We start from the raw sequence: 20,746 nt of genomic DNA on the forward strand, positions 1-20,746 counted from the left end.
TATATAAATTCTGCGCTTCTAGAAAAATGAGGAAGTAGCAGTCTTCCTCACAATATTATTGTGTTTGAGTCACCATTTTCTAAATAATTACATATATTTTATGCTTAACTATGAAAACAAATATTCATTTGTGTTTGACAAAAAAAAAAATATATATATTCATTTGTGGTCTGTGGATTATACGTGTATCCATATTTCCATGCATGTACGGATTGCTAGAGTCGATCAATATAGCACATGCAGGACCGGCCCGCAGGACAGGCCACCCAAGCGGTGGCTTGGGGCACCACAATTTTTTTTTTTTTTTAAGGTTTTTTATTTTTTTTTTGGTAAAAAGGCCCATAAAATGAAAATATTTAGTAAAAACTAAAGTTTTTTCGAAAAAAATAAATAAAATAGGGCCCAAACAATTAAATTTGAATGTAATAATATTCAAAATATCATTATTTTTGTATAATTTACTAAAAATAGGTCAAAAAAAAAAATTTAGCCCTAAAACTTATAAATATATTGGACATTATTTTATTTTTCGTGTAGGGCCTCACAAATGCTCGGACCGGCACTGAGCACATGCATGGTGTGAAGAAAACAATTAAATTAAGAATTCTGTAGCCATTCATCTTCCTTGTTATATAACACATAACATAAGCACACTATACCAAAACTCAAAAATATAGGAAGAGAAAAGAAAAAGATATGAAAGTAACACAAAAGCCTAAGATAATATTCGTCCCTTATCCTGCGCAAGGCCATGTTACTCCGATGCTCCACCTTGCATCGGCTTTCCTTAGCCGTGGATTCGCCCCTATCGTTATGACTCCCGAGTCTATCCACCGTCGGATCTCGGCTACTAACGTGGATCTTGGGATCACGTTCTTAGCCTTATCTGACGGGCAAGATCGTCCGGACGCACCTCCCTCGGACTTCTTCTCGATAGAGAATTCGATGGAGAACATCATGCCCTCTCAGCTCGAACGGCTCCTACTAGAAGAAGACTTGGGTGTGGCTTGTGTCGTGGTTGATTTGCTGGCTTCGTGGGCTATCGGAGTGGCTGATCGGTGTGGTGTTCCGGTCGCTGGATTCTGGCCGGTGATGTTCGCTGCTTACCGTTTGATCCAAGCAATACCGGAGCTAGTACGGACAGGCTTAGTTTCCCAAAAAGGTAGTTTGCATTATTTTTATACAAAGGTTAAAAAAAATATTAAAAAAAAATAAAATAAAATAAAATAAAAATACAAAGGTTAAATCACATACCACGTTGTTTTTAATATATTATTGTGATTTATAACTTAGCGGATCATAAACAACCAGGTCCGGCCCACCCATAAAGCAGGCAAAGCATCTGCTTTAGGTCACAAAATATAATAAAGTTTTTAGGGCCACATTACAAAAAAACTTGCTTAGCCTAGTGGTTATGTAGTTAATAAGTTAGTGTCAAATCTTGAGTTCAAATCTCGTCTTCTATAGTTTTTGTTTAAATTTTTAACAATAGTTTTAAATAAAAAATTATATTATTGAAATATGCTTGAGGCCCCAAATATCCAAGGACCGGGCTGTAAACAACAACTCTATAATTCTTTATCCTAACACTATGCTGGATCATATCATTGTATAATGTACTAATTTTATTCTTGGTTGACAAAAAATAATACTCTAATTTTTACACATGCATGCATATAAATCATAAAATATAAATGCCATCAATATTTCGGTAGATCCATTATAAAAAGAACAATATATCATGGTAATTGGTTGTCCACTCACGTTGGGGTTCAATATAGGGTTTTTAATTAGTCACTCAACATAGGTTTTTAAACAGAACATTTGTAGTTGATAATTACTGGATTATATATTACTCTCTATGTTTCAGTTTAGTTGTCGTTTTATGATCTAAATTATGTTTCATAATAGTTGTCGTTTTACGTTTTCAATGCAAATGTTTTGTAAAAATTCCAGTTTTATCTCTACTGTTTTAATGTTTTAGGCAATGAATTTTTTTATAAAATACATTAATAAAGGGTAAACATAAAATTTAATGTTTTTCTTAATTTGTGTGAAAAAATCTTAAACGACAACTAAAACGAAACGGAGGGAGTATATGGTTACCCAGAAAATGCAATCATTGGAATGCGATGATAAAGAAATGAAAGTGCAAGTTACAAAGTCTTAAGTGACTACTCAAAAAAGAGTTTTATTATTGGATCATTCAATGATATTATATATATATACATACATATATACAACATGAAAATTGTCAAGTAAAACTTTTAGTGGCTTGACAATTTTTAGTGGGAACCATGAATCCAACCATATGAACAAGAAACACCCATCACTAGTCTCATTAATTTGATGAAGCAATTTTCCAAACTAACTTGAGAACATATTTTGATTTCCTTTGTTATTTTATTTCCTTTCGTCATATTTTTATGGTTACTACACATTATTGCATATTAATGACAGTTGTAACATTGGTGTGCAGGCTGTCCTCGTCAACTAGAAAAACCAATAGTCCTGCCAGAACAACCGCTCCTATCCGCAGAAGATCTACCGTGGCTGATCGGAACTCCGAAAGCTCATAAAAATCGATTCAAGTTCTGGCAAAGAACTCTAGAACGAACAAAAAGTCTCCGTTGGATATTGGCAAACTCCTTTAAAGATGAATATGATGATGTCAACAACCACAAAGCATCCTACAAAATATCTAAAGATTTCAACAAAGAAAACAATGGTCAAAACCCTCAAATCCTTCACGTAGGTCCATTGCATAACCAAGAAGCAACAAATAATATAACTATAACCAAGACTAGTTTTTGGGAAGAAGACATTTCTTGTCTTGGTTGGCTTCAAGAACAAAATCCAAACTCAGTCATTTATATATCATTTGGAAGTTGGGTTTCTCCTATAGGAGAATCAAATATTCAAACATTGGCATTGGCGTTAGAAGCTTCAGGGAGACCTTTTCTTTGGGCACTAAACCGGGTGTGGCAGGAGGGACTACCACCAGGGTTCGTGCATAGAGTCACAATTACCAAAAACCAAGGAAGGATCGTCTCGTGGGCACCGCAACTTGAAATTCTTAAAAACAATTCTGTGGGATGTTACGTGACTCATTGTGGCTGGAACTCGACCATGGAGGTACATACACTAGTATTGTATAATCATCTAACATGTATTATATGATTTTGGTACCTATTATATAAATACAATGTGTGTTTAATTTTGATTCATTGCTTGTACAATAGGCGGTGGCAAGTTCTCGTAGGCTACTATGTTATCCCGTGGCCGGAGACCAGTTTGTGAATTGTAAATATATCGTGGACGTGTGGAAAATTGGGGTGAGATTGAGCGGGTTTGGAGAGAAGGAGGTTGAAGATGGGCTAAGGAAAGTAATGGAGGATCAAAATATGGGTGAAAGATTGAAGAAGTTGAGAGATAAAGCAATGGGGAATGAAGCTCGTTTGAATTCGGAAATGAATTTTACACTTTTTAAAAGTGAAATAAAATAGACGAGCGAAGTAGTACCATAATGTTTACATTTTCATTGTTCCACTTCAAAATAATTACGTGAAAATGTAAGGTTTTTATTTGAATCAATGATGTTTTGATTCGACTGTTGAAGTTTTTATTTGGTGAAATATTTGGTATGAAGCCTTAGACCATGTACATAGGAGAACTTTTAAGAGTATCATAAGCCAATTTATTATTTTTAAATAGACCAAACATGTTTTATGGGTCTGATCCGTATCATCCCAGTGAAACTCATGATACTGGGTATCATGTGACGTGGCAGGGCGTGATTGGTCGCAGAAAATTTTTTTGCCGACAGAAGAGAAAAAAAAAAATCATTTACTCTCTCTCGATTTTTTCTCTCCTCTCTCACGGCAATTTGCCGATTTCTTCTCAGCTCCGGCCGGTACGACGTAGATCTGTCGCCGTGGAGAATCGCAGTACCAAACCAATCTCCCTGTGAGCGACGGAGCTGCTTCGGTTAGGAATAACAGAGGAGGAAGAAGCAGTTGTTGTTGCTGCGATTGGATCTCTAGTTACTTTAGTCTCAGTTTCATTCATGGAGGACAATTTGCTGCAGCTTGAGAACGATATCACCGATGAAATAAGCTTTTCCATGACCAAAATAAGGCATCCTTATCTCACTCGCAAAAAATTCCATTGTTTCTATGTTGAGAATTCTGTAACGTTTGTTTCTTTTCTTGAGCCAGGTCTTGTTGTTCTCGTGTCTGGAACCACTTATAGACATTGCAGAACATCAAGCTTGTGCTTAACGATGATGGACTGAACTTCAAGCTTCTCCATCGTCCACGGTAATGTTCTGTTCTTTCATCCGAGAAAAATATGAAGGGACGTCGTGTTATAGCTTGAGAAATACAAGGTTGTTGGTTTAGATTCATAGGATTGGAATCAAGAAATAGATTTGTTTGATTGGGTTTGATAAGAATGGGTTTATGGCTGCAAAGTTTCTTGGTTTTGCTGAGCGCACACAAGGTGTTTGATAAATTGCCAAAGAGAAAAACGGATTGGGTTTATGCAAATTTTAGTTGGCTGATGGATGAGAATCAAATAGTGAGTAGGTTTTAAGGAGTTGTGGAAGATATTCTTCGTCACCATGAGACAAATTAGAGGAGTTAAGTGGGTAAAGAAACCCGGATTTTTTTTTACATCTAGTCAGGTATATATGTGTAATTTCGCTATAGGTTTTGTTTTGAAAATGAATCTTTTAGACTTGAAACGCTTTCTCAAGCTTATGACTTGTGGATATAGGGAGAGGAACTGAGAAAGCAAATTGGTGCAGCTGCTTATATCGAGTGCAGTTCCAAGACTCAACAAGTAAGTTCCCTGACTCAAGAAGTAATGTTTTGGTGAGAATGTTAGAATCTTATGATGACTTTACTTTGGTTATGTTGTAGAGAGAAACATGTAAGATCTTCCTTTTATTTTCCACTTTCTCCATTTTCATGCACCACATGGATATAACCAGTTTGAAATGCAAACGAGTGATTTCTTGTATGAGCTTATCCAAAAGACTAGAACATGTTCATATTTTAGCTCATCTCTTATTTTCTGAATGTACTAAAGTATGCTAACCCTCTCCTTTTTTCCCAGATTCCATGGCCTAAGCCTCCTACAAAGTGGGACGACTTCTGTGTTCTATAGTTTGAATGTACTAATGTTTATTTGGTTTGAAATTGTTCTTGGTTCTGTTTCTTAGGTATACTGATCAGTTTATACTTTATTTTTGAAAGGAAACCAAGTTTTTTTGGATTGTAATATTACATTTTCTAATCTTATGTTTTTATATATTTATTTTTGATTTTGCAAATAATTTTTTTTTTTTATGATACTTAAACCAGTTTCACCAATGTAAACAAATTTATCAACAGTATCATAAAAAATCTCAAACAATAAACAAACATTAAAATTAATACTAAAAAAATGTTAATGATACTCATAGAGTATCAACTATGTGCATGCTCTTAGACCATGTATATTTTTAATCTACATATACATTTTTATAGTACTTTTTTGCTTTAATTCTTTTGGATCCGGATTTGACCCGGGTTTTAGTCTATTCGGATCTTGGATTAGCAATTTAAGGGATGTTGTCTTAATTTCAAACTAATAAATGAAGCCATGTTGTCTTAATATCTTTCATCTTAATGACCCTAATAAATAGCCGATTTTAATGGAAAATCGTTTTTATATTTATGCTCATAATAAATGTCCAGATTTTAACAATATATACATATATTATGAAATTATAAAGAAAAAAACGTATTTATTTTTTTAACAGTATATATATATATATATTATGTTAATAAATTTGTTTAATATTCTAATAATAAGCTATGTCATTTTTCTTTTACAATAACAGATTAAATATAGGCAATTGCCCATTTAAATTGCAATAAATTTAAAATCAAAATAACAATCTACATATATATTTTTGCAGGGTTTTTTGCTTTTAATAATTTGGATCCGGGTTTTACTCGGTTTTACTATATCCGGATCTTGGATAAGACATTTAAGGAAATCTAAAAAAACCCGTCATTAATGTAGATAATTACACATATATTTTGGTATAAGCATATTCCAAAAATCTCTCCCAGATCAAAGATGTTACGTTCAAAAATTGTTGCCAAAAATCTCTCGCTTTCCTTCTAAATCTCTACCATTGGCTGTCATCCCAAATAATTACTCATAATTATCTTTCCTATATTTCTTTTTTTTTCGAGATTTGCAAGAAAATTATTCAATTCCAAAAATAAAAGATTTTGATGATATTGTGTACTTGATCAGCAAGATTTTAGGAACTCACCCATCCAAAACCCTATAGTATTCTCAAAACAATATAAATACCTTTCATTAATTAGTCTAATAAAAACTCACCAGTTTTATAGAAAATGAGAAATCGCAGACGTGATGCAATCTGTACGGACTCCGGGAAGAGCTAGGAGACAGTGGTGAACCGGGATCTAAACCTCGTCGACGATGTGAAGATGGTGACGAGGAGGAGATCGTAATTCTTTAGGTTTCGATTGGCAAAACAAGACGATCAGCGATCCAAAGCTCCACCGCCTGAAACGCAACATCGAATTGATCACACCGAATATCTTCAGATTTCGGATATGCTTTTCCAGTGGTAGCTTCAAAATACACGCCGGGAACTCCTTGATACGCTACACAGAGAGTAGATCCATGCGTTTTGCTGCAGCTTTGAAGAAACAAGGCTCAGATCGACGGAGCCGTTACTTTGACCGTTAACGACGGTGACTTCATCTGCTAAACCACCGATGATTGAGTTTGAACTTTCCGTTTCTAAGTTTTTCATTTTGGGTATATGAGAGAGTTGAATAAAAACAAATTGGGTTATGTAGGTCTTTACAAAATTGGTAGACATGATTTTTTTTATTGGGTTCTAATACTCTATGTGTTTATTTTTTCATTATGTGAACTAATGAAAGTTGCATACTTAAATTTTTTTTCATGGCAGTTCTAAACATATTATTTTTAATATTTGTGATTATATAACAATAATAGGTTAGTGGTAATTACATGGATCATTAAGGTTTGAATAGTGATAAAATAATTAGAAAATACAAATAAAATAACAAGGCCGGTGCAAAACTATTAATTCAGACCTTAATTATCGGATCAGTTCAAGCTTTAACCCATGTCTTTTTCTGAAATTGCTAAAAATAAGTAATGTTCTCAAATAAATTCAAATATCAAATCTTCATAAATAAATTAAATACGTAAGATTTAAAATTATGGAGCAATCTTTTCTAATTAAATTCAAAAATTTCTAATTCAAAAATTTATAATTCAAATATTTCTAATTGATATATTTAAATTTTTTGGCTTTTGTTTGCCCATTTAGCTATGGTTTTTGAGTTTTTATAAAATATTTTAAATATTACGGGACGAATTGTATGACACGGGTTTGGTTAGGATTGATATTAATATAAATTTAAAATATCACTAATACATCGCTATAACACATATTAAATCCTCATTTTATTATTTAAAATTTAGCATACGGTATACCGCGAGTAAAATCAGTATAAAACGGGTTAAATCAGCATCTTATTCAAAATCATACAATTGAATCTATTATTTTTATACTACGTCTATCTATAAAATTTCGTCTCACGGTATATTATACATTTAAATTAAACAAAACAATAATATATATCTATAGAGTATCTTAAAACAAAACATAATAAATTTTTCTAATAAAAATATAGACCCGCGGTGTACCGCGGGTTAACATCTAGTAGGTGATATTTTTAGAGTATTACAAGTCCATAGGTGATATTTTTAAAGTATTACAAGCCCATAAAAATTTTTTTTAATAATACTTTATGAGTACTGTGGGAACATATTTTAACCATATTAACGAATATATTTGACTCTAGTGACCAATAAATATATATTTTTAAATGGATACAAATTTCTTTGGAGAGCCATCAGTATTCATATATCAAGAATCAAAATAGATAAGTTGATCTGGTCTTATATGGTGCACGCATGTCAATCATCTTTAAGTTGAACGAATTAAAAGTAGTTGACAAATTAAGCGAAAAAATTGCGACATTGTCTTGCACAACGTTTTCCTCATACGCCTTTATATAATCATAAATATATTATATTAGATTGTAGTTATACCATAGCCAATTATCTTGTATTTAAAAGATTGGCCAATATTCGCTCATATACACTACAAGTGAAAGTTTTAAGTTTTTTTTTTTTTTTTTTGGTGAGGTGAAAAGTTTTAAGTTTTCTAAGGATTTAAGTTAATCAGTTTTTTGTAAACATCATAAATGTGTGATTTATAGATTAATTGTCTAGTTTATTTTATAGATTGTCTAGTTTATTTAACGCATCATTGATTTATCAAACAAGAAAATGTATATTAAACATAATGATAAAATAACATATTAATAACTAATTTTATCTGATAATTAACTATTAATTTTATAATCTTTTCTTTGTACTTTTTCTTTTAATATATAAAGAATTTTCATTACTTTTAAGGCCGTTTATTTTGCAGAAAAAAATACACTAATAAAGCAATAATATTCTTCTTACACACAAATAAAAAAGGATTAGCTGAAAATAATTAAAACGAAACGCGGACAAAAATAATTAAACGACACGCAAAGGTGACGTTTTCTTTGACCGCCAAAGAAGAAGAAAAAAAAAAATGAAGTCTTGAGGAAATCTGACGAAGAAGAAAACATCTCTGAGACCAACGAAAGTATCCATTTTTTTGTCTGCAGTAATCAATCGCATCGGAAAAAAAGAAACCTTTTTAGCTTCTTTCGTCGCTGACGTCTCTCTATCTCTTAGGTGTCTCTTTCTTTTCTTCAACGATTTCTCTCTTCCTCTTGCTTTGGCTGATCGATTTGGGAAAAATTGAGCTTGCCAAGTCAAGCAACCCAATTTTGTTGGTAATTATATGAAACTTTTGTTGATTTTATATGCTCAGATTTAAGGGTTTTAAATCTTGGAGAATTACGTTTCTAGTAGTGGGCAACATTTCAAGATCGTTGGTGGGAATTGAGATTGTTTTGGGTTATTGAATGAGTGTGATCTTTGATCTTGGTTACTGTAATTTTGTGTGATTGAATCAAAAGTTGTCTTCTTTTGTTACAGATTACAACATGTTAGGTGATAATGGTATTGGATTTGGTTGGTTAATGGTATTGGATTGATACTAGTTTCTCAAGATTATGGTTATCCTTTTAAAGAGATACTCTTTGTCTTGCTTCCTAGGTTGTATTTAGTATAGGGTCCAGATACAATGGATGAAAACAATAGGAATCCATTTGCAAGTGCAAGTACAAGTGCAAGAGCAAGCGGCAGTACAAGTGCGAGCTCTAACTCGAGTTTTAGTAGCAGTGTGGCGGATACAGATGATGATCAAACCATTGCACGTATATTAGCAGAAGATGAGAGCTTAAGAAGAGAAGGCAAGCTTGGGAAGAGATTATCTCATTTGGATTCTATCCCAGTATGATAAACATCTTTTAACTAATTTCCATATGTATATAGGCTTGGATGTGTGCTACTTACTGTTAATGTTAGTGTCTATTAGTGCAAATTCTTTGAATATCCTATACTTGGGAGTAACTTTTTGCTTTGTATCCTGTGGAATTTCGTATTGGCAGCATACTCCTCGGGTTAACAGGGAAATACCCGATATAAATGATGCAACATTAGACCATGAGCTGCTCTCTGGGAGGTTCTTATCTTCTTATCCATGTTTTCTTTCGTGTCTTCATGTTTTATTACCTTGATTGCATTCTTCATTTGATGCTGATTTGATTATTCATTTGCCAAAAAGCTTAGACAGAAAAAACTAGGTGCTTTGAATATATATAGCTCTAGAACATCCGTTTTGAACTTTTCGTCTAAATCATTTATGATGGTCTCTCTTTTTTTTTCCAGGTTGGCTACATATGGGTTAGCCGAATTACAAATGGAGGGAGATGGAAATTGCCAGGTACGTTGAAAGGAACAACATCTATATAGACCTTGTGTGGACTCTTCAAAAGATTTTGTAGTGATTTTATCTGTCATATCATATGTTATACTTGTTTGCCAGTTTCGAGCTTTAGCAGACCAGCTTTTCCGGAATGCAGATTACCATAAACATGTAAGGAAGCATGTTGTAAAGCAGGTACTGTCTGAGAACCATAATGCAACTCTGTTTCTTGTTCACAAATTTATAGATCTGTTCTGGGAAGAATGTCTAATTCTTTAGTCAGTGCCTTCAGGGATGAATGTGTTTAATTATATAGACTGGGTCTATTTCATAAACTCTTGCTTCTTCTGAAAATTCCTCAGAAACACCCCTCAAGCTGTCTTTCCTGTCTCTGTTGACTGGCGTTCAATCTCTGAAACTTTTTTTCTCGGCTTTAGCAGTTAGCTCATTTCCTGAAGTTCCCATCACAACACCAATTTCCTTAGTTTAGGCCAGATACTACTTAATAGTTTACTGCAATTATTCTAACTTAGCATGTGCATTTTTTTAGTTAAAACAACAACGGAAGTTATACGAAGAATATGTGCCAATGAAATACAGACACTACACCAGGAAGATGAAAAAGTGAGACATTTTTCTTTTTGATATTGTGTCAACGAGTGATAAATTATTCTCTGATTCATTCTTTTTGCTGATGCATTTTGGATGCGAATAGACATGGTGAATGGGGAGATCATGTTACTCTTCAAGCTGCTGCAGATCGAGTAAGTTTTAGAAGAGATACCATCTTTTGAGTTTATTATTATAGACTACAAAATTCTTACAAACATACCTTAAAGATCAGATCTTCTATTGAGCAACTGCATTTTGAGGAATCATCGCAAATTTGACCTTTTATTCGCTCACATTTCGTTCTTTTTTACTTGAATGACTGGCTGCTGACTCAGCATTACTGTAGTTCGAAGCAAAGATCTGCTTAGTCACATCCTTTCGGGATCAATCCTACATCGAGATTCTTCCTCACAACAAAAACCCTCTTAGAGGTACAAAGCCTCTCTTTCTTCCTTTTCTCTCTAACTAAGCCAACTTTACTCGGTCCTTACCGTCTTGTTTGAATCCTTCTACTGTTCTGCAGAGGCTTGGCTTAGCTTCTGGAGTGAAGTGCATTACAATTCGCTATACGCTAACGGAGGTAAAACACAGTTTCCTGCATTCAACTCTGCTTTTTAAGTAACTTATTATCATTCACTAATCATCTCCATGGCTTCTGATTCTCAATCTGAGTAGTTCTTGCTCTTCCAGATGTCCCAACAAGAAAACCCAGAAGGAAGCATTGGCTCTTCTAGTATTGGATTTAAGTTCATCTCCAATGTATACTACTTTCCTCAAATTTGTGTGTGAACTTTGCAATAACCTTACTTTGTTGTATGCTTATCATTGTAAAAGAAAAAGAGTAAACATATATATATTATTTTAAATACCTTTATTAATCATTTCTATTGACTTTTTCCCGTAAGTTTACTTGGAAATGATGAATCATAACGAAAATACAACTATCATCATCAAACAATCTCATCATCAAAATATTGGTTGTGATATTTTAAAAAATGGACCATAATGAGATCAATTTGAACCGACCGGGATGAAAAACAGTCACATGGACCAAGTAAACGTGTCGTTGAGTTATATATATAATTTGATTTGATATATATAAATAAAGTCTATGTCTTTTTCAATATTTTAAAAATTGATTTTGGTTGAGTTTGGAACAAGTAAAGTAATGGGTCTTAACCTCAAGAATAAAAGAATCAGTAGGATCGAACATAAAGCATTTCACACTTTTTTCTTGGACTCGTATAAGCATATCATTTAGGCAGTGCATGTAGTATATGAAAAAATCAAAAATTGAAAATCTTAAGATATTTTATGCAACAAAATTTACATATATTAACTTTTAATTTTCTTATAATTAATTTTAGTAAATATGTTGGATTTAAAATTTTGTTTTTACCATTTAATGATTTTTTTTTCAACAAGCACTTAAATGATTTAAGACTAATTTTATTATCAAGTAACAAAATAGGAAAAAGAAAGAAAAAAAGTTTGGATTTTTATTTGGTTTGGCAAAGGTCAGGTCATGTGTCGATGTTACACACGGCGAAGGAAACAGAACAAGAAAAAATAAAGGCCATTGCTTTCTTCTTCCTTCTCTTCATTACCCTTCTCGCTCTCTCTTTTTTGTCGCGGAGAGAGTTTTAGATTTCCTTCTTCAACTTTTACTTGCGTTTTTTGTTTTTATCAATTCGAAAACCCTAGCAGCAATCTCTGCTGATTTCACTTACCCACCTCAAAATTTCTCAAATTTTGGTTGTTTTATCTCTCTGTCTCCTTCACAAAGTACCACCTATCTGAAACCCTAGGGAAAGAGGATTCTCTTATGTCCTCTTCTGTCATCTTCTCTTACCTCTAAAGTTTCGTTTTTTCGAAACCTCTTTGATCATGGAGAGATCTGATTCAAGGGATTTGTATAACTTTGTTCGCGCTTCTTCCTTAGGTCAGTCTTCTTCTCAAAGGATGTTTCTTTCGTTCTCTTTGTGATTTTTTTCTGCTTATAGCTGATTTTGGATCTGTTTTTGTGTATTGCTTGGTTTGTTTAAGCATATAAAGGGAGGAGATTTATGCTAATGTATGATTTAGGTCACTGAGCTATAAGCGTCTTTAATTTCTCTTTGCTTTGTGTTCTAATGGGATCTTATGTTTCTTTTACTGAATTAACTTTGAAGATTTATGGGTTTGCTTTAGTTATCGATGTTGTGTTCCAATGCCAATTTGGATACTAAGAAACTTGTCTTCAGAGATGTTATGTTATCCATTGAATTGAAAGTTCAGATTTTTATGGTCATGTGTTTGTAATGTTGGATTCTGAAGCAGCTGTTTTTGTATCTGCAGATAAAAACAGTACACTCTTCGATGCATCACAATATGAGTTTTTTGGTCAGAATCTGGATGATATGGAAATTGGGGGTCTGGACGATGATGGAGTGATCGCTCCTGTTCTTGGACATGCTGATGATGATGAGTATCACTTGTTTGATAAAGGAGAGGTAACATGCTTTCTCTGTTGAAAGCTAACATCTTGATAATGATGCATGTAGTGAAAAATGGTTGCAGATGTTTTACTAATAGATATGCATGTTGGTTCCAGGGGGCAGGTTTAGGATCACTATCCGACATGGATGATCTTGCGACAACTTTCGCAAAGGTTAGCATTATTTACAAACACTATTATGACAATCTTAATATCTTACCTACCATGTCATGGTTGCATTTGATGAACTGATAATCAATCATCTTCTGTTTATCCTGGAAAGCTAACGAAAGTAACTACTTCCTCCAAATAATAAGAGCGAAGAGCATAATGCTTGTTGCTTTTTTTCAGCTTCTTCTTTTAGTTTTGACTTGTTGTCAGTAATTTTAAATCTATATATTCTCTTTTGTGTAGTTAAACAGAGTTGTTACCGGACCCAAACACCCGGGAGTTATTGGTGATAGAGGATCAGGATCCTTTTCAAGAGAGAGTGAGTTGAATTCCTAACTTGGTTACTACTGTATAACTTTAGTATTATTTTTTCTCCTGGTATATTTCTTGTTCTTCAGTTTCCTTTTCTCTTCCCGTTTTTTTACGAAGCCGGCAGCTGAGCTTGAGTAATCAGTAGCTTTTTTACTTAGTATAGCTTCTATTAACTCCTTTCTGAGTCCACATATTGTGACCTGGTCCGTTTTATTGAGGTGAATTGTTGGATTGTAGATAGAAGTTGTGTTAGTTGAAAAAATTATGTGGTCATTTTAAGTTGCAAATTCAGTACTTGAAATATCAAATTACCTGTTTCGAGCTATTATTTCCACGATTAGCTTTTTTCTGACTGAATTCTATCTTCTAGGTTCTTCTGCTACCGATTGGACACATGATGCAGAGCTCACAAGCTGGTTGGACGAACAAGATCAAGAAGCTAAGAGATGGTCCTCACAGCCACAATCATTTGCTCATTCAAAACCTTTGTACAGGACATCTTCCTATCCTCAGCAGCAACCGCAGCTGCAGCACTACAATAGTGAACCGATAATTTTACCAGAATCAAATTTTACCTCCTTTCCCCCGTCTGGTAGCAGATCTCCACAGGCGTCACCCGGAAATCTCCATCGTGCTCCTTCTCTTCCTGGTGGTTCTCAGTTGACTTATTCTGCACCTTCCCCACTGTCAAATTCTGGTTTTCATCTTTCAGGATTGTCGCAAGGGCCCCACTATGGTGGTAATTTGGCTAGATATGCCTCATGCGGTCCTACGCTTGGTAACATGGTGCAACCTCATTGGGTCACTGATCCTGGTCTTCTACACGGAGATCATTCTGGTTTATTACATAATCTGGTGCAACAGCAGCATCAACAATTGCCTCCTCGAAATGCTATTATGTCGCAACATTTGCTCGCCCTCCAGCAGAGACAATCGTATGCTCAACTTGCGGCGCTACAGTCCCAACTGTATAGTTCCTATCCTTCGCCATCACGTAAAGTCCCTTTTGGGGTTGGTGAAGTTAGGGAACACAAACATAAGTCATCTCATAGAAGTCGAAAGAACAGAGGCCTCTCTCAACAGGCGTCAGACGCAGCTAGTCAGAAAAGTGAAAGTGGACTGCAGTTTAGATCAAAGCACATGACTTCAGAAGAAATAGAGGGTATACTCAAGATGCAGCATTCCAATTCACACAGCAATGATCCCTATGTCAATGATTATTACCACCAAGCTAAGCTTGCCAAGAAGTCTGCCGGATCTAAAGCAATCTCTCACTTCTATCCTGCTCAGTTGAAGGACCACCAGCCTCGGTCCCGTAATAGTTCTGAACAGCATCCACAAGTTCATGTAGATGCTCTTGGTAAGATTACACTTCCTTCTGTCCGCAGGCCACATGCCTTGCTCGAGGTTGACTCTTCTCCTGGTTTTAACGATGGAAGCGGGGATCATAAGGGCTCAGGAAAACATTTGGAACAGGAACCTCTCGTTGCAGCTAGGGTTACAATTGAAGATGCTCTTGGAGTTCTTATTGACATAGTTGACATTGACAGAACTCTCCAAAACACAAGACCCCAGGACGGAGGTGCCCAACTCAAGAGAAAGCGGCAGATCCTGCTAGAAGGATTAGCGACAGCACTTCAACTTGCTGATCCGTTCAGCAAAACCGGTCAGAAATCCGGGATGACTGCTAAGGATGATATTGTCTTTCTACGTATAGCGACTCTCCCCAAGGGTCGAAAATTGGTTACAAAGTATCTACAACTTATAGTTCCAGGTACTGAGATTGCTCGAGTTGTCTGTATGGCTATATTCCGCCACTTGAGATTTCTGTTCGGCGGCCTGCCTTCAGATACTCTAGCAGCAGAGACGATATCTAATCTTGCCAAAGCAGTCACAGTTTGCGTTCAAGCCATGGACCTTCGAGCACTGAGTGCTTGCCTTGCAGCTGTAGTTTGTTCTTCAGAGCAGCCACCTCTGCGTCCTATTGGAAGTTCTGCTGGGGATGGTGCTTCAGTTGTCTTGATATCTCTTCTTGAGAGAGCTGCTGAAGTAGTGGTGGTTCCTCGAGTCATGCATGGGAATTCTAATGATGGTCTCTGGAGAGCCTCATTTGATGAATTCTTCAACCTTCTTACCAAATACTGCAGAAGCAAGTATGAGACAATCCGCGGACAGAACCAAGGGAGTGCAGCGGATGTTTTGGAGCTGGCGATAAAGAGGGAAATGCCCGCTGAGCTTTTACGTGCGAGTCTGCGTCACACCAATGACGACCAGAGGAACTATTTATTAAACTTTGGTCATAAACCGTCGGCAATTAGTGAGTCGGCGTCTCATGCAAGGGGTGGACAGATCAACTCCGAATCTGTGAGAGGTTAATAAAGAAAAAAGAGAAACCATGGGCTTGGAAGATTCCAGTTCTTGGTTTTCTGGGCTGTGGATCAAACGAACAGTCAAGGGGTGTGGTGTGGACTCAGGAGACAAACTTGTAAGTAACCTGGTGGTGTAGGAATCTTTTCACATGGGTTTCAGGTGAAAAGTGCTTTTAGATTCTGCTCGTCTTCTTCTTCTTTTTTTAACTTTGAACTCTTTTATATTTCGTATTTTCTATTATGGTGGACAAATGCAAATTCTGCTTGGTTTGTGTATTTGATGATGGGAAAGAATGTGAAACATGGAGTAGTAGGTTATCGGAAGAAGCAATGTCTTCCGAGAGAGCCATATTTTGGTGCTCTAATCGTTAGGGAAACAAAAAATAGGAGGGAATCTTAGTGGTTTGGGAAGGATACTAGTGTTTTGTGTACAGAATGCTGATAAAACCCTTTATCCGGAGAATAGTGAGAAGGCGATAGGTGCTAATCATCTTCGATTAACAGGTTTAGAGGTCTGGAAATGCAGCTGGGATAGGGAGTTAAAAAGTTTGTTATCCGATATGTTTATTTCCTCTGAGAACTCTTTCGTGTAATAGTTATAGGAACACACAAAACCCTCTTTTGAATACTCTTGGATCCATCTCTCTCGTTGGTTGTTTCAAGATTTCATCTTCTAAGCTCTTCTACTTTTTTTGTGATGAGCTAATAGTACAACTCTAAGATCCAACTGATTTTGTTGTTCCTCGTAGAATCTTTGGTTTGCCCTTGAAATCATTTGGCCCTTCATTTGGACAGAGTCTTTAAATTACTATAATAAGGATCTTATAGAAATTGATTTTCTATACTACAAAATTTCTGTAATGGTACCAAGGGCCAATGATGAGTGACGCGTAAACTACTAGAATTGACTTAAGCTATTGATATACTTCGTTCATTCTAATCTTTGGTGTATCCTGCGAGTTAAATGTTTGCATTTTCTTATTTTGTAAGATAAGAAAATATATTAAATGCTCGATATTAGCAAATGAAAAAAAGTAATAGAAGAGTTCCAAACATTTTAGAAGTTGCACTAGCTTATGTCAAAGTACATAGAGTTAACTTGGAAGTTGGAATAAACGGACAACCTCATAATTCATTGTAGGCGAAGTTTGAGACTTCATATATGAATGAATGGGAAAATAGAAAACGAATACAAACGATCCAAATGATTTGAATTTCATACAGACTCAAATGCTCCTACAACGTCTTTGATTTAAAACAACAAAAAACTCGAAATTCATCGTCGAGTATCGGGAAAAATGAAAAGAAAGAAATACGAGCTATAGACACCCATATTAGAAAAAGAAAAAAAGAAAGAAAGATTTTTTTGTTTTGGTTTGATTGATAATTAGAAGGAAAACATAATAAAATTATGTTTAGAAATTATGAGGGGAGGAGGAGGTTGAGGAGGTAGAGGTGTTAGGTGTAAGTGTAAAAGATTTGCTTCTCTTCTTCCTCTTCTCCAAGAACCTTTTCACCGATCTCTTGACCGAACATCCTAACGGCGATTCCAGTCTCACTGGCGCTAACTCTAACGCCGTTACGTCACGCTCCTTGCTCGCCATCTCTATTATTGCCCTTATCTTCATGTAGGAAAATTTCACTCATCAATGTTGTAATCAAAACGATTGGAGAACAAAAGCGAAAAACGAAGAAAAAAAAACCAAGAAGGTAGAAAATGTACCTGGATCTCTACGAGATCGTACTCACTTAATCTCCCACTATGAAATGCATTGATTTCCTTAGATCTTATGGCTGAAGAATGATCATTAACCCTATAAAGAAAATTCATTCAAAACGAATTAAGAGGTTTAAATATGAAAGTAGAGTTATTTGAATAAATAAAACTCACGTAGAATCTTGGCGACAAGATTGAAGCGTAGATGCCAATGGAGATAGGTGGAGATCTAAGCTGCAACCCTTCATGATTCTCTCTGGGTCAAGATTCTTACTTTGGTAGATTTTCGTGTCAAAGTAATCAACATTGACATAGTTGCATGTAAAGTATATATAAGATCGTGCTATATGACTATTTTTTTTGGTGGAAAAAAATAAATATCTGCAAATTAATTTGGTCACGTGCTTCATGTTTTCAATACGAGGGAAAAATATTTCAAAAGAGAAAGGGTAGCTTTTCTTTCCCAGTAAGTATACGTACATCAGTTATGTGTCATGTAGAGGTATCTTGAGTAATATGAATCTAATTCGTACTGGATTATGTGTGGTGTGTTTACATTAATATTTCTATTTTATATGGTATTATGATTTCAATGACAATGAGTGACAATGATAAATGATACATAGGTTATGTTTCTGCATGTATAAATTTATAATGTATGTTTGTTTCTTTTTATATGTGTTAGTGTTGTGTTTATGAAATTTAATTTAACGATGTGTTTGAAACAATCAAATATAAAACTTGTGAATTTTAGGAATTTGACTTTTTGGGGTTTGTGAAAAGATTGGCCACATGTAGTGTTTGTGCCATGTGAGGTTTGGAGCGATTTGGTTTAATATACTTTCCACAAATAGAAAGTCGAACCATAAATGAGAGTGGTGAGTGGATTTCTTATTTAAATTTTGAGGCATTAGGGAATACATATTTTGAAAGCAAGATTAAAGTTAAAGGTAGGTATAGAAAAGTTGACATTAGTGGATGAATTAAGACACGTGAAGCATGTTTTACAAACTATTCACAACACGCAAGTCACGTGTCCTCCTTTTTTAAAAATTTCTTAAGAATGAAAAAAGAAAAAGATAAAGACATGAAACATGATTATGAACTTGGAAGTGGACACATGGGTAATTAATATGACTTTGATCGAAATAGGTATTGAAAAGATGTGATAGTGGTTTCGATGTTTAGTCTGATTTTAGTATTCACGACACGGAACATTTGGCCCACGACATTATGGCATGACCTTATGAAGACCACAACATTAATTCATGTATTAAGAACGGATGGTTTGAGCAATTTTTTTCTCTATACGGAATTTATATAGAGTTGTATAATTGTTTTTGGGATTTAAATCGATTAAAGCAATTACACTAAACTATTTAATTTGTTGTCTCGAAGCCATATGTAAAACGTGATTGCTTTGTTTAACAAAACACTCTTTTGGGGGTTAGTTTCTGGAGGGAAGTTAGAGATTGGGCTTATGGGTCCCTATTGCTACCTCAATATCAAAAGGCATTGATAAGACGGCCCAATCACGTTACATTTTGTTTTTGTCAACCAATCTACCGTTTTCTATAAAAGTATAAACCCTCATGTGTAAATTTACATATCAAGATTGATATTAGCTGGAGCAACATATTAGTACTTAGGTCTATGTGATGGTTGTACTTATCTTTGTTATCAATATACATCAAAATCCCGGGAAGACAAGGAAAAAAAATGCCACTAAAACCCAAAAATAACATCCTATCAAGTGAAATCTGTTAGAGCATCTCCAATGGTGAGAGTCTCTCGTAGGCTTTCACCAATTTTTTAATACAAATTTTATCAAATTGTTAGATGAGAGTTTGTATTTTTTTTTTCTTAGCCCAATGGTAGTTTCTCTCTAATGGGGTTCTTAGGAAAAAATTTTTTAAGTTTTGTGGTTGATCTAATATAAGTTTTGTTCTAGTTTGTGTGACATATGAAGAAATCATTCACATAAGAAGATGCTTTGTATATATAAACATAAAAACTTGGGTTACATTTGACTCTCAAAATGACATACTCTCAAAAGAAAACATTTGACTTTTGCATATGCTCGAATCTATTCAATGCTTTCCCTACCTCTACATTAGCAAATAGACAAGCTAACACAATATTTCACATCACAACTCATACAATAAATCTCAACCGGCTGCAAAAACAAAAAAAAGGTTTCAAAGCCATTTACCACTAAGTAGCTATGACTTGTATTATGTGTTTTCAGATTGTCGAGATATACCTTCTGGTCTTCGAGAGAAGTGCCTTTCACTGCAAGTAGAGCATTAATGGGACCACTCTCAGGGTGAGAAGGAAGTGTTGCTAGTGTGTGTAATAAACCTACTCTGTCTTCCTCAGCCTCTCCAAGCCCTATGATTCCTCCTGTTTATCGGTAAAAAGAAAACACTTGAGAACATGTTTGTTGTTCTTATCTATGGATTTATCAAATCAACGAATATTAGGGACTTATGAGTCTAATGACCAAGCTGGAGAAAGGTTTCAATCTTCTAGTTCTATAGAACTGAGGCATACAAGAATAAGAAAATTCAGATTTTATATGTTTTCATAGTGAAGTTACCTGAACAAACGTTGATTCCAGCTTCACGAACATGCTCAAGAGTTTCAAGGCGTTCGTCATAACTTCTAGTAGTGATGACGTTTGGGTAGTACTCTCTTGAAGTATCAAGATTGTGGTTATAGGCAGTGAGTCCAGCTTTCTTTAGCTCTAGTGCTTGTTGTTTCTCAATCATGCCCAAGGTGCAGCAAACTTCCATCCCCATGCCTCTGTTGTAAAGTGAGAGCCCAGAAAGTGAGTATACACATATGTTTCAGCCAGAGACCATAATCAACATCATGTTCATTCTGCTCACAGATACAACAAATACACTTTGAAAATTTCACTTCAACGAAATCTTCCACAACAAAGGTAAAATTCATAGTGCAAAACAGAGACAAAGAATTCATATTACAAACACATCATACATTAAACATTCATAATTGTAAATTCAAAGAACCCTAAAAAGAACATCAAATTCCCCAAACTAAATCATTATAAACTGCATATA

At 34.9% G+C, this 20,746-nt stretch overlaps 5 protein-coding genes and 1 long non-coding RNA gene across 8 annotated transcripts; 4 read left to right on the forward strand and 2 right to left on the reverse strand.

The window, feature by feature from the left end:
* The first annotated feature begins 582 nt into the window (after positions 1-582).
* LOC9321560 (UDP-glycosyltransferase 82A1) lies at positions 583-3,665 on the forward strand. The gene is made up of 3 exons (XM_002883303.2): positions 583-1,162; positions 2,480-3,135; positions 3,243-3,665. Exons 1-3 carry the CDS (start codon positions 697-699, stop codon positions 3,504-3,506), a joined length of 1,386 nt encoding a protein of 461 aa, XP_002883349.1. The 5' UTR covers positions 583-696; the 3' UTR covers positions 3,507-3,665.
* A 552-nt stretch (positions 3,666-4,217) lies between these two features.
* LOC110229915 lies at positions 4,218-5,319 on the forward strand. The gene is made up of 3 exons (XR_002333216.1): positions 4,218-4,319; positions 4,777-4,842; positions 5,119-5,319. It is a non-coding gene; the product is annotated as an uncharacterized LOC110229915 (long non-coding RNA).
* A 3,364-nt stretch (positions 5,320-8,683) lies between these two features.
* Positions 8,684-11,506, forward strand: LOC9321561 (OTU domain-containing protein DDB_G0284757). Of its 3 annotated transcripts, none has more exons than XM_021031062.1 (10): positions 8,684-8,966; positions 9,292-9,529; positions 9,687-9,760; positions 9,967-10,021; positions 10,124-10,198; positions 10,554-10,627; positions 10,719-10,767; positions 10,962-11,046; positions 11,139-11,195; positions 11,291-11,506. In XM_021031062.1, exons 2-10 carry the CDS (start codon positions 9,320-9,322, stop codon positions 11,347-11,349), a joined length of 738 nt encoding a protein of 245 aa, XP_020886721.1. In that variant the 5' UTR covers positions 8,684-8,966; positions 9,292-9,319; the 3' UTR covers positions 11,350-11,506. The 3 variants fall into 3 exon arrangements, with proteins under 3 accessions (XP_020886721.1, XP_002883350.1, XP_020886722.1); XM_002883304.2 differs by having other exon boundaries at positions 11,306-11,506; XM_021031063.1 differs by having other exon boundaries at positions 8,694-8,865.
* Positions 11,507-12,153: 647 nt separating this feature from the next.
* LOC9319418 (protein PAT1 homolog 1) lies at positions 12,154-16,574 on the forward strand. The gene is made up of 5 exons (XM_021031030.1): positions 12,154-12,557; positions 12,953-13,107; positions 13,209-13,265; positions 13,506-13,581; positions 13,945-16,574. Exons 1-5 carry the CDS (start codon positions 12,503-12,505, stop codon positions 15,948-15,950), a joined length of 2,349 nt encoding a protein of 782 aa, XP_020886689.1. The 5' UTR covers positions 12,154-12,502; the 3' UTR covers positions 15,951-16,574.
* Positions 16,575-17,133: 559 nt separating this feature from the next.
* Positions 17,134-17,968, reverse strand: LOC9319419 (protein JAZ13). The gene is made up of 3 exons (XM_002885449.2): positions 17,835-17,968; positions 17,667-17,757; positions 17,134-17,565 (listed from the first exon to the last, which is right to left on the reverse strand). The coding sequence occupies exons 1-3, from the start codon at positions 17,906-17,908 to the stop codon at positions 17,359-17,361; spliced, it is 372 nt and encodes a 123-aa protein (XP_002885495.1). The 5' UTR covers positions 17,909-17,968; the 3' UTR covers positions 17,134-17,358.
* Positions 17,969-19,773: 1,805 nt separating this feature from the next.
* LOC9321562 (biotin synthase) lies at positions 19,774-20,503 on the reverse strand. Its single transcript, XM_002885450.2, has 3 exons — positions 20,260-20,503; positions 19,924-20,063; positions 19,774-19,836 (listed from the first exon to the last, which is right to left on the reverse strand). The coding sequence occupies exons 1-3, from the start codon at positions 20,459-20,461 to the stop codon at positions 19,774-19,776; spliced, it is 405 nt and encodes a 134-aa protein (XP_002885496.1). The 5' UTR covers positions 20,462-20,503.
* Positions 20,504-20,746: the final 243 nt, after the last annotated feature.

Source organism: Arabidopsis lyrata (genome assembly GCF_000004255.2).
Source record: "Arabidopsis lyrata subsp. lyrata unplaced genomic scaffold ARALYscaffold_3, whole genome shotgun sequence".
In the NCBI taxonomy this organism is placed as follows: Eukaryota; Viridiplantae; Streptophyta; class Magnoliopsida; order Brassicales; family Brassicaceae; genus Arabidopsis; species Arabidopsis lyrata.

Excerpts from the sequence above, each read along its gene's own strand:
- LOC9321561 (XM_021031062.1), top strand. The coding sequence starts at position 9,320 with ATGGATGAAAACAATAGGAATCCATTTGCAAGTGCAAGTACAAGTGCA. Across the intron at positions 9,761-9,966 it reads CATGAGCTGCTCTCTGGGAG|GTTGGCTACATATGGGTTAG; the intron begins GTTCTTATCTTC and ends TTTTTTTTCCAG. Across the intron at positions 10,628-10,718 it reads TACACCAGGAAGATGAAAAA|ACATGGTGAATGGGGAGATC; the intron begins GTGAGACATTTT and ends GGATGCGAATAG.
- LOC9319419 (XM_002885449.2), bottom strand. The coding sequence starts at position 17,908 with ATGAAGGGTTGCAGCTTAGATCTCCACCTATCTCCATTGGCATCTACG. Across the intron at positions 17,758-17,834 it reads TCTTGTCGCCAAGATTCTAC|GGTTAATGATCATTCTTCAG; the intron begins GTGAGTTTTATT and ends TTTTCTTTATAG. Across the intron at positions 17,566-17,666 it reads ACGATCTCGTAGAGATCCAG|ATAAGGGCAATAATAGAGAT; the intron begins GTACATTTTCTA and ends TCCTACATGAAG.
- LOC9321562 (XM_002885450.2), bottom strand. The coding sequence starts at position 20,461 with ATGGGGATGGAAGTTTGCTGCACCTTGGGCATGATTGAGAAACAACAA. Across the intron at positions 20,064-20,259 it reads TGGAATCAACGTTTGTTCAG|GAGGAATCATAGGGCTTGGA; the intron begins GTAACTTCACTA and ends ACCGATAAACAG. Across the intron at positions 19,837-19,923 it reads CTTCTCTCGAAGACCAGAAG|CCGGTTGAGATTTATTGTAT; the intron begins GTATATCTCGAC and ends TTGTTTTTGCAG.
- LOC9319418 (XM_021031030.1), top strand. The coding sequence starts at position 12,503 with ATGGAGAGATCTGATTCAAGGGATTTGTATAACTTTGTTCGCGCTTCT. Across the intron at positions 13,266-13,505 it reads TTGCGACAACTTTCGCAAAG|TTAAACAGAGTTGTTACCGG; the intron begins GTTAGCATTATT and ends TCTTTTGTGTAG. Across the intron at positions 13,582-13,944 it reads AGGATCCTTTTCAAGAGAGA|GTTCTTCTGCTACCGATTGG; the intron begins GTGAGTTGAATT and ends TCTATCTTCTAG.
- LOC9321560 (XM_002883303.2), top strand. The coding sequence starts at position 697 with ATGAAAGTAACACAAAAGCCTAAGATAATATTCGTCCCTTATCCTGCG. Across the intron at positions 1,163-2,479 it reads AGGCTTAGTTTCCCAAAAAG|GCTGTCCTCGTCAACTAGAA; the intron begins GTAGTTTGCATT and ends ATTGGTGTGCAG. Across the intron at positions 3,136-3,242 it reads GCTGGAACTCGACCATGGAG|GCGGTGGCAAGTTCTCGTAG; the intron begins GTACATACACTA and ends CTTGTACAATAG.